The sequence below is a fragment of the Diadema antillarum genome, unplaced genomic scaffold (genome assembly GCF_040938485.1).
Source record: "Diadema antillarum isolate AM-2024a unplaced genomic scaffold, OU_Dant_1.0 seq00000459_RagTag, whole genome shotgun sequence".
NCBI lineage: Eukaryota > Metazoa > Echinodermata > Echinoidea > Diadematoida > Diadematidae > Diadema > Diadema antillarum.
In genome coordinates, this window is record NW_027271430.1 from 221,435 (window position 1) to 239,625 (window position 18,191).

The 18,191-nt window shown below is 39.5% G+C and overlaps 1 protein-coding gene across 1 annotated transcript; it reads right to left on the minus strand.

Annotated features, from left to right (window-relative positions):
• Nucleotides 1-1,175: 1,175 nt before the first annotated feature.
• Nucleotides 1,176-13,507, minus strand: LOC139732990 (NLR family CARD domain-containing protein 4-like). The gene is made up of 2 exons (XM_071643829.1): nucleotides 12,107-13,507; nucleotides 1,176-1,211 (listed from the first exon to the last, which is right to left on the minus strand). The coding sequence occupies exons 1-2, from the start codon at nucleotides 13,505-13,507 to the stop codon at nucleotides 1,176-1,178; spliced, it is 1,437 nt and encodes a 478-aa protein (XP_071499930.1).
• Between the last annotated feature and the right edge of the window lie 4,684 nt (nucleotides 13,508-18,191).

The window sequence follows — 18,191 nt, forward strand, 5'->3', positions numbered from 1 at the left end:
TAGGGTAATAACCCCTGGGCAATTACCCCAGACCCTTCCCCTGATCCTAACCGGAATCCTAATCCTGAACCTTCTCCTAACCCTAACCCAAACTCTAACACTGGAAGGAAAACGCGACAATCACAGGCTGTGTGTGATTCACCATGTTCGTGCTTGACAGTGTTGGATCTCATCGGCAACAAAGAATTCATAGAAACTATCAAGAAGACAGTGAAGAAAGCGATCAGAGAGGAGCTACAGGAACTAAAGCAGGAAATTAGTAAAGTTGCGAAACAAGTTGATTTGAATGAGTCAAAGATCGTCACGCTTGAAATTGAAAATGAAAGTAAAGCAAAACAAATCAAGAATCTTGAGAAACGCCTTGACAGTCAGCAAGAAGCAATGAATAAACTCCAGCACAGATCGCAGGATGCTGAGCAGTACTCAAGGAGAAATTGTGTAAGAGTATTTGGAATAACGGAAAACAAGGGTGAAAATACTGACGAAGTCATGCTTCGTATCGCGAAAGAAAAACTTCGGATTGATCTTCGCATCGAAGACATAGACCGTAGCCACCGTGTTGGGGCAATCCAGAGGGGGGACGCCGTGACGACTCACCAATCTGCAACATCGACGGCAACTCCGGACCGGCAGAGGAAATCAGAATCGCAAACCACGTCAACTCCAACATCATGGGCCGTGGTCGCATCGGGATCGGAAGCCAAGCGGAGTAGCGAGAAGCGTCCCCGGCCGATCATCGTGAAATTCGCGACTTACCGTGCGCGGCAGTCCATCATGGCAGTGAGGCGCCGGCTCAAAAACACAGGGATATCCATCGCTGAGGATCTGACCGCGTCAAACTATGAAATACTCAAGGAAGCAAGGTTGTCAACCAAAATCTCCGCAGCATGGTCGCAGGATGGGCGAATTCTCGTAGCGCTGCCTGCGGAAAACGGCAAGTCCATCAGAAAAGTAATAAGTACTATCGAAGATGCACGAAAACTGAGGTAAAATGAAACACAGCATAAATTATGTACCCTGGGAGGTTCTCCTCTCTCCTTTCATCGTTTGACATTTGAACAGTTCACTTGTTTTGTAATTTTGTGGGGTTTGGTGTGTGTGTATTTTTTTTTCTCTCTTTCTTTTTTTACTTTTGCAATTGCTATATTGTATATCTCATAGCCCATATTTCTCATTCATGATACTGTATCCTTGTAGCTGTTGCCAAAAATCTGTAAAGTCAAACCAAAAGACTCTTTTATGTACAGGATGTAATAATTGGATTCACATATGCTGTGTACAGATGGGAAGAATTAGTGATGCAAGTGGTTGATAAACACATGCCAATTAGAAAAAAGCGAGTACGGCAACAGCCTTCCCCTTGGATGAATTCTCATATTCATAGACTCATTAAAAAGCGTGATAGGCTGAAACTACGAGCTTGCAAAGAGAAGGATGATGATTTGATGAGTCAGTATAGGCAATTACGAAACAAAGTAACAGGAGAAATTAGAAAAGCAAAGAGAAATTATTATGTTAAGAAGTTAACGAGTGATCAAAGTAATACTGCTCAAGCGTGGAAAACAATGAAAACGTTGTTCCCAGGTAAAAAATCTTCAAATGTAACAGTTTATGAAGAAAATGAGAAATTAGCTGACGAATTTAATTCATTTTTTGCTAAAGTAGGCCAGACGCTGTCTGAATCAATTCCATTTAAAAAGCAAGGTAGATTATTTGTAAATGAAGAAAAATTATTTGAAAATGAATTTGAATTGAAATGTGTGTCTCAAAACGAAGTTTTGTTGGAATTTAGGAAACTTAAAGATAAACGGTCAACGGGTATTGATGGAATATCTTCTAGTATACTTAAATTGGCAGCAGAAGAGATTGCACCAACTCTTACTTATTTAATCAACAGGTCTATTATTGATAAAGTAGTACCCGCCCGATGGAAAGTAGCTAAAATAATTCCATTGTTTAAAAAGGGTGATAGGAGTCAGCCAGATAATTTTCGACCTATTTCTTTGCTACCAGTAGTCTCAAAATTATTGGAACGAGTTATTCATAAGCAGTTGTCAGATTATTTAAAACACAGAGCTTTAATAGCATCAGAACAGTCTGGTTTTAGAAGACTACATTCAACGTTAACGGCTCTCATTAAGGTCACGGATGATTGGCTTGATGCAATGGATAAACATTGTTATATTGGTGCAGTTTTCGTCGATTTACGAAAAGCCTTTGATACGGTGGTGCACGATATATTGTTAGATAAAATGGTAAAGTTAGGTGTTAGTAATACAAGCATTCAATGGTTTAGAGAATATCTAAGTGGTCGGCGAATTGTAACGCAATTAAACAACACATTATCAAATGAACAGTATATTCCTTACGGGGTCCCTCAAGGATCGATTTTGGGACCACTATTGTTTGTCATTTATATAAATGACATGATAAATAAAGTTGATGCATGTAACATTCACCTGTATGCCGACGATACAGTATTGTATTTTGCTGACACAAATCCTCAAAAAGTTGAAATGATGTTGCAAAATGATTTGAATAATATTTTTGATTGGATGTGTACAAACAGACTCAGTTTGAATAGTGACAAAACAGTTTGTATGTTAATTGGTAATAGAAAATTATTGAATAAGTATAATGAGTTAAATTTGAGTATGAATTCTAAAAGCCTTGAACAGGTGAAGTGTGTTAAGTATTTGGGTATTACAGTTGATGAAGAGTTAAATTGGAATACGCAAGTTGATAATGTTTGTAGGAGAGTGAGTAAAATGATAAGCTTTATGGGAAGACTTAGTCGTATTATCGATGAACGAAGTTTAAAGATGTTATATAAGTCTTTCATATTGCCCCAGTTAGATTATGCTGATATTGTTTGGGATTCTGGCAAAAAGAAACAAATGGATATGATTCAAAAACTTCAGAATAGAGCAGGGAGAATCATTTTGAAAATTGATCCTTTTTCTCATACTTCTAATTCTAGGTTGCATGAAATTCTTAAGTGGGATTCCCTTGTCTCGAGAAGAAGAAAGCATCTTCTTCAATTAGTTTATAAATCATTGAATGGATTGGCACCGCCTTATTTAAGTGAATTTTTTCAAGTTAAAGAGAATACATATTTATTGCGATCTGATTATAACATAAAGATGTCAACACCAAGGACTAATTATTGTAAGAGAATGATTTCTTATAGAGGGAGCTTTCACTTTAATGTGATTCCTTTTAATGTAAAAAAGGCAACAACTTTTAATATATTTCAAAGGTATATTAAAGAGCATATTCATTCGTCAATGGGTCTTTCCGGTTAATAGATTTGATTTGTGTTTTATATTTATTAGATTATATATGTTACAGAGTGAAACGGTAATAGAGTATAAAGTACACGTTTATAAAAGGTGACAGATTATAGACAGGTATAATGCTCTATGCAGGGCTTGAGTTTAATTAAAGTTGATTATGTTGGGTTTTTTTTGTTAGGATGGGGGGGGACGTTTTTGATTTGTTTGTGTGTAATTGTGTAATAAGAAGTTTCATGTAGTATATGATTTGTAAATGTAACTGGACCCTCCTGAAAAACAGTAAGCCATGATGGCAATATTTACTGAGTGAGGCTTATCCAGCCGCTTTCAACATTGTATCATTTTTTATATTTGTATATGTTTGATTGATTGTGACGGGAATAAATAAACAAACCTAATCCTAACCCTAAACTTTACTCTAACCTTGTCACTAAGCAGTATTTAGCGGGGGGAGGAGGGAATTACCTGATACGTTAAAAAACAAAACAAAACAAAAAACTCGAATGTACGTTTGTCACATTGAAAATGCATTTCCAGGTTGTTTCATGTACATCACCTATCGGTCATTCAACTAGACAAACATGTTTACGTGTAGGGATAACGAGACAAAAAGTGCGAGTGAGTGAGCGAGAGAGAAAGCGAGAGTGAGAGAGAGAAAGTGCTAGGACAGGTGTAAATGTTTTACAAGTCGCGCCATCGATGACCGAGAGGAGTTCATTTATTTTTGCATGTCAATTAATGTAGAAAGAAAAGACAGGAAATAGCTCCAGTTCCGGGAGAGTGCGGTTTAGGTGTTTTCGTTCAAGTCCTTTTAGGCCGCGTTCATGCGAATTTCGTTGCCAGAATCACAAACATGAATCATGATTCAAAACGGCGTTTCAAATCACGGTCTCAGCGGAAGAGCGTTCATGCGGGCTTTCGCAATGCTGATTCTGGCTCAGCTCATCATTTGCCATTGCGCAGCGCACTGCGCAGTTTGACCTTGTCTCTGCAACTCGAGCCAGACCTCCTTATTCCAGCTGTACAGGCCTTTACGTTTTTATTTCGGTGAATACTTTCCGATTAGCTGTGGCATTCAGGCTCTGCCCACAGATCGAGGAACAGATCGAGGAATAATCCAAATTCTTCGTCTCTCCAATTGTTTCCCTTGGTAGACACAGCGCTGCAGCTATTACTTTTATCAACTCAATCGGAGAGTAATTACATGTATTATTATGTTAAACAGTTAACGTTAGATACTAGCATAGAATCGGTGTATGGCGTTGATGTAAACAAACAAGTGCAAGTATGGTACCAAAACACACGATTCATAAGACGTACACAAGCGCGCGAACAGAACTAGAAGCTGTGCATGGGATACCCCATGAGACACGCCTGCGCACAGCGCACAATGACGTCATAGAATCATGATTGAAATCACGGTTGCGTTCATGCGGTTTCTGCGATCGTGATTCTGGCAGAATCATGATTCAAAACGCCCTTTTTTCCGCGTTTCAGATCGGCGTTTTGAAACGCGTTTAAATGGAAAAATCGCATGAACGCAACGCAACTTAGGCTGCGTTCATGCGAAACTAGAATTGCGTTTCTAAACACGTTTAGTCGCTAAACGTGTTTAGTTGCGTTGCGTTCATGCGATTTTTCCATTTAAACGCGTTTCAAAACGCCGATCTGAAACGCGGAAAAAAGGGCGTTTTGAATCATGATTCTGCCAGAATCATGATCGCAGAAACCGCATGAACGCAACCGTGATTTCAATCATGATTCTATGACGTCATTGTGCGCTGTGCGCATGCGTGTCTCATGGGGTATCCCATGCACAGCTTCTAGTTCTGTTCGCGCGCTTGTGTACGTCTTATTCCATCGTGTGTTTTGGTACCATACTTGCACTTGTTTGTTTACATCAACGCCATACACCGTTTCTATGCTAGTATCTAACGTTAACTGTTTGATATAATAATACATGTAATTACTCTCCGATTGAGTTGATAAAAGTAATAGCTGCAGCGCTGTGTCTACCAAGGGAAACAATTGGAGAGACGAAGAATTAGGATTATTCCTCGATCTGTTCCTCGATCTGTGGGCAGAGCCTGAATGCCAAAGCTTATCGGAAAATATTCACCGAAATAAAACGTAAAGGCCTGTACAGCTGGAATAAGGAGGTCTGGCTCGAGTTGCAGAGACAAGGTCAAACTGCGCAGTGCGCTGCGCAATGGCAAAGGATGAGCTGAGCCAGAATCAGCATTGCGAAAGCCCGCATGAACGCTCTTCCGCTGAGACCGTGATTTGAAACGCCGTTTTGAATCATGATTCATGTTTGTGATTCTGGCTACGAAATTCGCATGAACGCGGCCCTAAACACGTTTAGCGACTAAACGTGTTTAGAAACGCAATTCTAGTTTCGCATGAACGCAGCCTTAGTTGTATCAAATATTCCAAATGCCTCGAAAAGGAGTGTCGTAGTCGAGTAGCAATTTAACAGTAGAGTTGGATCTTTTCGGGGCAGACACCATTTTGATTTCACCGAGAGAACATTGAGTTAGCTCCGTGATGGCAGAAAACCAACCTGCCACACTCAGGCGCCAGTTGGCAAGATAATTTTGTGTCTAAGCCCAATTTCGTTTGCGGCCAGGAGCCGTCCGTCCACCTTACCGTCAGCCTGTATACTGGCTGATTTGAGTTCAGATTTTGTTTGCTGCCAGAAGGCGTATTCCAACAGCCTTTGCAGCCTTCCAGTAGCCAAGAAGAAGAGGCATTTTGGTTATAATACACCGGTCATTGGTAAGTTAAATTGCGATTTGATTTCTGCTTTGTCGTGTAAAAGGATGTGAATGTGTTTCAGGGCCCCACATAGCCCCGGAGAACCCCGTGAATAAGTGATAAAGTATATTATAATGGTGTACAGTTTTTGAAAACGATGCGGTGATGTTTGATAAGCTATGCACTGTTATATTTCCAACGTTTGAAACATTTCATTATGTGAATTTTGTATGTTAATTGGATAATAATGCAGTTCTCAAATTTTCACTGTGATGTCAGGATTTTAAGCTGATAATCTTTTTGTGTGTGTGGTTAGAACACACCCCATTGGTATATGTTGCATTTAAATAATTTTGTAGATGGCGCCGAGGCCGAGGTCGAATCTACTCCCAGGCCGACGCATTCGCAGCAGAGCGACTGTGCCCGCCCCTCGCTAGGGAGAACTTTGCACGCCAGCGAATACGGAACGCGGGTCCCTCGCGACACTTTGGAGCTGGAACAGCAACCTCGCATATAAGGACGCTCCACCCACGAATCAGTTCATGTTCTGGAAGCGAACAGTTTGACAATTAATGTGACTCTGTGGACAACGCAGGTGAGCGATGAACCTGGCGGGTGCATGACACCCTGTAGATATGATTGGTTATGACGTGGAAGTGTCGCTGAAGTAGAGAGATGAAGGTCAGCTTAAATTGGTAAAAAGATGAAAATAATGTGCACATAATTCGAATATTGGTAGTTATACACTTCATGGTAATTGCGGGTTAGCACAGAACCCGGAGGTAAACGGAAGCAGTGTAACTGAAGACAAGTGTTATAACCGCGGTAAACCGTCGTGCGTGCAGGCTGGTCATCTCAGGATCAGCACTACTAGTCTGGGTGCCAAAGCCACTTTTTGGGCCTAAACTTGTTTTACCGTCCACCCAATGTTTTTTGATGGTTTTACCCTATTTCGAGGGTGCTGAATCCGAATCTGGATGATGCAACTCTTGCATCCTTGAGGGTTTTGAGATATTCAAGATGGCCGCCAAAATGGCCGCCCAAACCGGAAATTCTCACGTATTTCATTCTCAATGGTGAAAAATTGAAAACACTTGATGGTTTTACCCTATTTCGAGGGTGCTGAATCCGAATCTGGATGATGCAACTCTTGCATCCTTGAGGATTTTGAGATATTCAAGATGGCCGCCAAAATGGGCACCAAAACTGGAAATTCCCATGTATTTCCTTTTGAATCGTGAGAAATTGAAAACAATTGATGGTTTTACCCTATTTCGATGGTGCTGAATCCGAATCTGTATGATGCAACTCTTGCATCCTTGAGGGTTTTGAGATATTCAAGATGGCCGCCAAAGTGGCCGCCGAAATAACCGCCAATTAAAACCAGAAATCCCGATGTATTTCCTTCTAAATGGTGAGAAATTCAAAATGATTGATGGTTTTACCCTGTTTGAATGGTGCTGAATCCGAATCTGGATGATGCAACTCCTGCATCCTCGAGGATATTGAGATATTCAAGATGGCCGCCAAAATGGCCGCCAAAACCGGAAATTCTCACGTATTTCCTTTTAAATGGTGAGAAATTGAAAACAATTGATGGTTTTACTCTGTTTGGAGGGTGCTGAATCCGAATCTGGATGATGCAACTCCTGCATCCTCGAGGATTTTGAGATATTCAAGATGGCGGCCAAAATGGCCGCCAAAACCGGAAATTCTCACGTATTTCATTCTCAATGGTTCAAAATTGAGAACAATTGATGGTTCTATTCTATTCCGATTTCAAAATGGCCGCCAAAACCGGAAATTTCCACGTATTTCAATTTTAATATTTCGCAATTGAGAACAATTTTATTGATGATTCCACCCTATTTTGATCACTGTGCTGAATGCGAATTTGGACGAAACCACCCTTGCATCATTGAGAGTTTGGAGATATTCAAGATAGCCGCCAAAATGTTCGCCAGAATGGTGAGAAATTGATAACATTTGATGGTTTTACCCTATTTCAGGCTTTCGTCAATGGCAAAATCTAAACCCAACCATACTCTGCTGATAAACGAATGCATGTTGTACATCCCAGTTTGAACTTGCTGTACAGTGAAACCAGCTTTACCGGATATCTTGGAGTTTGTAAGATACAGCTGTGCCAGGAATGAATCCTGCAAGACTACAGATGCGGTTGAATATTTGAAAGATTACACTGTTTCATCTACATATCATGGATATGTTTTGAACACTAACAATCAGCGGACAAGACATACCCATCTCGATCATATTGTGATAGTGATGTACAGAAGTTTACTGAGATTCCCAATATTACCTGTTTTAATCCATGAACAGTTTTAATCGTTTAATCCATGAACACTCACATTGGTTTAATTGGTTTATATTGGTGGTCTTGATGACATTGTCCAAGACAAGAGTTGGACATTTTTATAGTTCTGCTTCAAATTTTTCTTCAATATGATGTAATATTATATATATATATATATATATATATATATATATACATATGGGGCGACAAACCTCGCATCTACAAAATGTCACATGTTCAGGAGAGAAAAACAAAAACAAAAACAAAAAGCAAACAAACATGGCAGCCAAAGCACTATAACAAATGAGAGAACCTTTCCTTTGACATGCCATGGTAGCTTCATTTTTTGGGTGAAGACAGCAAAGGTTTGGACAGGACATCATTAACTGATTATCTGTTTATTCAAAAATGTCATTTTCACTAAATTTTAGATACACAGGGTCTTGTCGCCCAAGCGACGATATCATACACACGAGGGGGTGGAAAAATCACAGGTAACGCGCAGTAAAACAAACAAACAAACAAACAAACAACAACATGTAAGGTAATAGTTGATAGTCCAGTACTTACGAATATCATAATCACGCAGAGTGCTTTTGAAACTACCTTTATATTGATATCTACTATAGTGGTCATGGATGCAACCATTTCTAGTGACGTAATCAGAATATGCCACAAGTTTCATAAGAGTACGCGGCGAGACTCATAAGAATACAAGACATATTTGAACACCAAATACCAGCAGGGCATAATTTAATATTACTCTTATAACCAAAAAGGATTAACTTCACATCAGTCTGCGAAGCCCTTATTGGCTACCACAGGCATTACTCTACAACAATTATTGTGCATAAAGAAATTTTCAGTCTTATCTTTGTGTTTGTACGTTTCAGTACGATGTCAATATCATTTTCTTTCCATTACGTGTTAAAGTTCCGTTTGAGACATAGCGGAATATCTCAGTATATTACAATACCATTGTGACATTCATTCTGGATGCCATTAACTGTAGGCTGATTTGACAAATTTGCTCAACCGAGTTGAATTCAAGAATACGGATTATTGCTTTTAATCACTCGCTTCACTTTATAGCACAATATTTCACAATTTATAAGAAAATATCAAGGAATTTCCGTTTATACAGGACATTTGTAAATATCTCAAAACCTTCAGCACCCTCGAAATGGGGTGAGACCATCAATTTATTTTCAAATTTTTACCATTTAGAAAAAAAAAATATTAACATTGGAATTTCAATTTCTGCCAATTAATTTGGCGGTCATCTTGGACATCTCAAAACCCTAAGGAACGCAAAAATGGCAAGAACAAAATGTCGAGGGTGCTGAATAGGGTCTCAAAAATTTCAATATTGACAGTTATTTTGGCGGTCATCTTGGAATTCTCAAAACCCTCCAAAACACAAGAGTTGCATCAACCAGGTTCGGATTCAACACCTTCAAAATCGGGTAAAACCACCAATTGTTTTCAATTTTACACCATTTAGACCAAATTAGGGGACCTAAATGGGAATTTCCGTTTTTGACGGCCATTTGGGGCCATTTTGGTGGCCATCTTTATCATCTGAAAAACCATTAAGGATGCAAGAGCTGGATCCTGCAGCTTGAAATTCAGCAAACTCAAAATAGGGTAAAACCATCAGTTTGTTTTCAATTTTACACCATTTAGAAGGAAAAAGGGGGTCTCTATATACTCTACATGTGAGTTTCCATTTTTGGCGGTCATTTTGGTGGCCATCTTTATTATCTCAAAACCCTTAAGGATGCAAGAGTTTTATCAAGATTCTGATTCAGCACCCTCGAACTAGGGTAAAATCATCAATACTTTTTCAATTTCTCACCATTTAGAAGGAAATACAGGGGAATTTCCGGTTTTGACGGCCATTTTGGCCGCCATTTTGGCGGCCATCTTGAATATCTCAAAATCCTCAATGATGCAAGAGTCGCATCAGCAAGATTCGGATTCAGCATCCTCGAAATAGCTTAGAACCATAAATTGTTTTGAACTTCTCACCATTTAGATGGAAATACATAGGAATTTCCGGGTAATTTGGCTGCCATTTTGGCGGCCATCTTGAATATCTCAATATCCTCAAGGATGCAAGAATCGCATCATCTTGATTCGGATTCAGCACCGTCGAAATAGCTTCGAACTATCAATTGTTTTCAATTACTCACCACTAAGAAGGAAGTACATAGGAATTTCCGGTTTGGGCGGCCATTTTGGCGGCCATCTTGAATATCTCAAAATCCTCAATGATGCAAGAGTCGCATCAGCAAGATTCGGATTCAGCATCCTCGAAATAGCTTAGAACCATAACTTGTTTTGAACTTCTCACCATTTAGAAGGAAATACATAGGAATTTCCGGGTAATTTGGCTGCCATTTTGGCGACCATCTTGAATGTCTCAATATCCTCAAGGATGCAAGAGTCGCATCAGCCAGATTCGGGTTCAGCACCCTCGAAATAGCTTAGAACCATCAATTGTTTTCAATTTCTCACCATTTAGAAGGAAGTACATAGGAATTTCCGATTTTGGCGGCCATTTTGGCGGCCATCTTGAATATCTCAAAATCCTCAAGGATGCAAGAGTTGCATCATCCAGATTTGGATTCAGCACCCTCGAAATAGGGTAAAACCGTGAATTGTTTTCAATTTCTCACCATTTAGAAGGAAATACATGGGAATTTCCGGTTTGGGCGGCCATTTTGGCGGCCATCTTGAATATCTCAAAACCCTCAAGGATGCAAGAGTTGCATCATGCAGATTCGGATTCAGCACCCCCAAAATAGGGTAAAACCATCAAAAAACATTGGGTGGACGGCAAAACAAGGTTCAGCCTTTGGCACCCAGACTATACGGTGGTGTGAACCAAATAGTGTTGCGCTTGATAGCGGATAGTGGTATTGTCAGGGACAACGAATTGATAGTGAAGCTGTTATAATTATTCTGAACAAGTGTCAAGCCAAAATTACAAGTGGAACCGGACCAAGGCAGGGTCCCGTTTACATGGTTGTCGAATATAAGAGTATTGTAATTTAATTTATCTCACTCAGAATTTTGATTTTGCATTTTATGTCGGTCACAACTCCTTGATTTCAGTCCTGTAAATATTCCACAAATGGTTATATTAAATTGTACATGAAAGTGAATGGCACGAGTGTGATTGAGTATTATTTAAGTCCGCCCATGTGACAACGTTACGCCTATTTCATTGTTGTGTAATGATGTGTAATGTGTTCCACTATGATCATGATGATGACCAGATCTTCTCACCTGCAGCCTATCATTGACCTCTAATCATACTCCCCACTTCCAGTGAGTCACTGACCTCTATCATCCCTGGAGTAGAGCTTGGGTCCAAAAGGCGCTAAATCCAATATTTTTCAATGGATGTAGCGTCTAATTTGTGGGCTGTATAAATGGCACCATTGTAACATTCTAAATAATTTAGAATGTTGGAAGGTGTCATTTTCCCCCTCAGTATTTATCCAGCCCCCATCTTCCAATTCTAATGTATAGGCCCAAATACAAGCAAACCACGATTTACGACAAAGTTGAGTCAAACCCAAGTCATCCTGTCTTGCTCCCATTCATTACTTTACTTCAAATTAATTATTTCTCTCTTTTTTTTCAGTTCAAATCTTCTGGGGTCGTTTTTATGGGTAATTTTCTTTCTTTCTGCAGATATCCTAATCAATAAAAGCTGTGTATTACTCACCGGTTGATTACATTGCACCATGGACGCAATTCCTGACAGTGTATGTTTTGACGTATCACATGAAAGTATCAATGATGGCAATCGTTCTTTCAGTGCTGCGGCAGCCTCCTCAGTGTGACACTCGAACGCCACATCTATGCAGAAATCATAGTCATCATGATCTGTCCTTTCCTCGTCCATAATCTGGCCAGCACGATGTATCAATCCATCGATAATACTAATGCCGACATCTTTCCCAGCAGCTGCAGCGAAATAGAGTAGGCAACGGAACTCTTCTGATCTAGGTAGAATATTATTTATGAACCTTTCGTACCTGGCGTGATCTTCAACGAATAACGTGTGAATGTATACTCCCGCGACACATTCCTGGAACAATTTATGGGGAAATGAGACCGTTGACTTGACCAAAGATGTAGTGTTGACATCGCACTGACTTTCCCCTCCACAGACATTTTTCTCGTTTGTCAAAACCCCGACACTTAGGCATGTTTCCATGGAATCACGACAGTTGCTGAAGTGTTCTGCAGGAAATGAAAGCTTATTGGCCAGCAAACCTCTCAGTGCTATCTCTCCTAAGGCCTGAATTGCACTGTCTGCTTTCTTCGTGAACTCGCAAGGGTCCTGACGTTGGAAGTTTTTACACATTTTTGATGCATAGCGTTCTTTCAAGAAAGAGATCATTTCTCCAAACAGCTGAGAGAAAGTTTGCAGTTTGTGCATTCCTTTTCTCTTTTCTTCATCTCTGTCCCACATTAGGCACAGTATTACAGAGAAGACTGGAAACAGGGCCATTTTCGTCCTGATTGTGTCATTGTTTTTCATGAAGCTGATGAGGTCTTCTTCAAGAGCCTCTCTTCCTTTGAGCTGAAAGTTCTTCTTGATGTAGGCACTTAAATTCTCTTTGTTGAATCCTTGGACACTGACAAAAGTGTAAGCTTTAGCGAGAATCCTGTCCATTTTGAATTCACTTGTTCGCCATGATCTTGTGGTCACAATAACTCTGCATGACTTGTACCGATCTAGTCGAAGAATGCGAATGACATCACTGCTGCTCTCTTTCGTCACTGTCTCGTTCAACTCGTCATACTCATCAAACACTAAAAGAACTTTAGTTGGATTTTCTAGTACAAAGTTATCTATCTGGCTTGATGTTGATGAATTTGTGTCAGACATATAACTTTTTGCAATACTACTGATCGTCTTGCCGCCACGGACATCTCGCAGGGGAATTACGAGCACCATTTCTAGATCCTGGAGAATCCTTCCCTGGCACCAGTCCCATGCGACCTTCTTGCAAAGCGTGGTTTTGCCGACACCTCCCTCACCCTGGATTAAGATGCGCTTTGCAAGACTTCCCTTTACCTCCTTAGTCAAGAGATTCTGGTAAGTTATTGGTGTCATCCTTATATAATGACTCTCTTTCGTAAGACTCAAGTTGGTGTAAATGTCATCAAAATCTGCAGAAGTTCTGCAATCGAGTGGATCCACTGTGACCTTGCTGTAACGGCTGCGATAATACTCCACAAGATCATGTCTGCACTGCTGGACTTGTTCCATTGTTAGCGAAGATACACTGGTTGATGAACCTGGAGAGTAAAGCAATATCACTCGTTAACAAAGAGGAAAACAGACATAACTTGTGTGAATAACTGCATATATCTTTGAAAAGTTTATGCGTGTGTGTGTATTTGTGCAGTGTGTATGTCTATGTATCTCTTACCATGTACCACAAAAACGAACCAAAAGTCATCATTCAAAAATGATGTCCAAATCCATCAAACAAAGTGGGGAAAAATAAACATTTAAAAACGAGCATTTAGGAGACAAACGGGCTTTGGAATTAAACCGCTGTTCCCTCGGTCACCGATGCGATGAAATAATTATGATGGGGAAAAAAATGACTTTAGCTGTAGACAACGCAAAATACCTTTAACTCCATATAAAGGTTTACAGAATGTATTTTTTGGCTTCCTTATCTCCACTTGTAAGACCAGTATTTCGATTTGCACAAATTACAGAGGTGAAAAAAAAAACATTTAAGTGATGGGAAAATATCATCCCATTTGAAAACCTGGTCTTAAAAGTTCCTTCTTAGCAGTTCAGTTTAAGCATGAATTATCTATTTGGAATTAATTGCGTTTTGAATTGTTTCTTGGTTGTTGGTTCTTTTATGTGTGTGTGTGTGTGTATGTGTGTGCGTGTGTTTTTTTTTTAGTTTAGCTTTTCTACTAAAAGTGATTTATTCATTATATCAAATTTAAAAAACTCCTCATCAGAAATTGACCCCTCCACTCACCCCACCCCAAAACAAAGTCACATCAGTCAACTCAACAATCGTTTTCAAATCCATTCTTTTGTCAAAAACGATAATCTCAAGTATCAAAATGCGCTGTCTATGATATTGCAAACTGCATTAAAAGAACAAAAAAGGTACAATAGATGTTGTTAATGTACCATCATAATTATACTTCTTATATTCTTCTTCCACATTGGGATGCTCTTTTTGAGTGATCTCTGCCTGCGGGGATTTCAGCGACACCCTGGGCAACGTTGCTTTTACAACGACGTCAGCAGCAACTTTGCAAGTCATTACCATCATAAATAGTAATGAATGAATTAGTAAATACCTGACTATATCTACATAATGCATCACAGTGATCATTGAATTATTTTATCCCATACAACTTTGACTATCAAATTCGAGGAAACGTTTATGTGATTACCTTATTAGACATATCAAGTGCATTAAAGTGTTAGCCAGCTAGAGAATGGAGCACTGTTGCTAATCTAACATCATTAGGATTACAAAGCATCCGCCCCCCCCCCCCTCGAAAAATAAAGATAAGAATTACGTCACCTGATGCGATCTCGTCAGCCAAGGAGTCCAGCTCAGATTCTCGAAGTTTCTGCGAGAGCACGCCGATGATATCGGTACCAGCAGGCTGTCGATCCTTCCACGTGCACAGAATCTCCATCAGCATGTATTGATTGTCTGACCGATGTTTTTCTTCGACTTGACGTAGCTCCGAATATACAAACCCAAGGGAGTTTCCCAAATTGTCGTACGATGAGGAAGCTATTTTCTTACTCAAATCAAGAAATATCATTTGGTGTCTGATGTTGAATAAAAGAAAAGGATGGGTTGTAAAAGTTATGCGTTCAAAGATATGTGTTTGCTTTTTGTAACGTAAAACATAGTTTGATTCTAGTAGAGAATAATGATTAAATAATGATTAGATAATGATAAAAGCACTGCTTTTTGAATAGCATTCCACCCGTATTTTGCAACATTTCCGTATACTTACAATATTTTGTAAACTTATCCTTTATTTTGTATTAAAATGAAATTCATGTATTCAATTTCTTGTAAAATATTCATATGTTTCTGTTGGAAATGGCAAAACAAATGAATGAATGGATAATATACATACCTGTCAGAGGTTTCATCCTTCGGGCCTGGGTTAGATTCAATGTCGCCCGCCCTCATTAGGCGGATGCGTGTCATGTAGCATCCGCACATCACTGTGGCCATTGTAGAGCGTGGGTATGCCCTGATGTCGATGCTGATTTTTGTTTCCTGCAGTCATGTGGGCGCAATTCATAGACATTAAAAGAACTTTTTGTTTTTCGAAAATAAAAAATGAAACACAAAAAGGGTGAAATGACAGACAGAAAGAGAGCTGCGATGGGTAGGTCTTTATCTGAATCCGCTAATATTATTATGTTAGTTGTCTTGTGTTTGCAGAACTGTCGATTGTTGCTCTAATCTGCACTTATGTGTAAGAAGTGTGTGGAGGAGCACTATGATAACACAGTTACCGTTGGGTATTAACGCAAATGAAAAATAACGATGCCTTACATTGACATTTGAATATCAATATCAGAAATTAACGAGAGTGAGATTGCCATCAATGCTTTTATATCAGTTCAAATTTATTTCGGTTTTTTTTTGGCAATGAAATAATATGTTAATGTAAATCTCACTTTCTTCATTGACATAAATGATGCCATTTTCATTAATTGCTTATGCCATCACTTGACGGCTTATGCAACATTATCTTATTCAATACGATCATGCAGAATTACAGGCCTATATAGAAATTCAATATTGACAAGATAACAAAAAAGTAACTTTATACGCGTACATTGAATGTACGAGTAATGAATACTATAGAGGTTTAACATTAAATGAAATCCATGCAAAATGTAAGAAAATAAAGGCACTGTACAGTGTACGTTTGACAAAATACAAGGATTTTCACTTTAAAGGACAAGTTCACCTTCATAGACATGTGGATTGAGTGAATGCAGCAATATTAGTAGAACACATCAATGAGAGTTTGAGGAAAATCGGACAATCCGTTCAAAAGTTATGAAATTTTAAGTTTCTGCTCAGTCACGGCTGGATGAGAAGACTACTATAGCTTGTGATGTCATATGAGTACAACTATATAAAGAAAGTATAAAGAAAATTCAAGATATTCTCACTTTTTTCACATAATAAAAGAACACTTCACTTTCTGTCTTTCAGAAGTCAGGGGGAATAATATTACCCCTAACATAAGTCAGTAACAAGTCGAAGAAATGTGAACTTTATTCAAAAAGTCAAGTTTTGTGAAATTCTCTTTTTATTTTCCTCATATTGTTGTACGCATGTGACATCATACACTGTAGTAGACTTCTCCTCCAGCAGTGATTGCACAGATACTTAAAGAACTCATAACTTTTGAACGGATAGTCGGATTTTCCCCTAACTTTCACTGATGTTTACTAAGAGTGTTGCCTTCACTTAATCCACATGTATATGAAGGTGAACTTGTCTTTTAAATATAGGTAGGAAATTATTACTGCAATAGTGCAAAATCATTTTAATTGTCCTTTTCCCCTCTTAAACTCCATGTCACAACCATACAATGTAGGTCTTCTTCCGCCCTATCCTGTCATTCTACGACCGAATATTCCTCAGGCCAGATAATTACACAAAAAAGATAGACATGTACAATTTCTTTTCTTTTCTCTTTTTTTACTTTGGCATATTACTCCATTTATTGTTGGATGAAAGAAAAAGGATACCAAAATCACCGGCTTCGTTTCTCTCTTGGCTTTGTGAAACTTCACTTCTCTCTCTTATATCCATGATTCTCAAACCTTCAACTTTTCCCTCTCCCACGTGTCTCCACCCTCCATACTGTTTCATCTTTCTCCTTCTAATGATTTCCAAGACTTTTAGCTGATTCTCACTCTGTTCCCTTTTCTCCCTTCTCCACTAGTGCAATTTAAACGTCCAGCTTGCCGCTCCCCTCGAATTGTCACCATCCTATCTTTCTTCCTTACACCCTCCCTCTTTCGCTCACTGGCGTAGCCAGAGGGGGGGGGGGGGGGGCGATGGGGGCGGTCGCCCCCCCCCCCCCCCTAAGATTTGGACCGGGGATTTGGGAGGCGGAAAAAAAAATGCGTGTATATTGTATGCATGCACATGAAGCGGGTCTCCTTTTGAACCTTTCATCAAATAAGATATTTTTTGAATATTTCACTCAAAGTGTGCACCAGATCGTTGAATTTCAATTCAAAATATGCAAAATTTCTCGTGCTTGGGAGAGGGTATCCCCCTCCCAAACCCTCCCCCTCTGTGCCTCTTTCCCTAGCTTAGTACACTTTTTAGATTAAAAAAAAAATGAATAATTCTGAGTGCACAAGACTTATCACTTATATTCCGAAAAACTCAAGGTTCCCTCATGTATAAGGGGAATTTCCCCCTTTTAATCGACCCTTTCCTCCCTCAGTCCCCCCGCCCCATCAGTTTTTTTTTTTTTTGATTTCCCAAATGTTGGTTCCATCAAATATGCGTATACGAGATATCTCAATTTCAACCTTAAAAAGGCAAAAGCTCCATCGGAAGAGAAGGGTGGAGATAACACTCGCCCACGCCTTCTCCCTGCTCGCCCGCCCCTCCCCCCCCCCCCCCCCTCCCCTTTCCGCCATGCATAGAAAAAGACTGTGGCTATACCCAGATCGCTTTATTTCAATTCTAAAAACGCAAAAACTCCGCGAGCGGGAGGGGGAATCCCCCTTCCCCTAAGCTCTA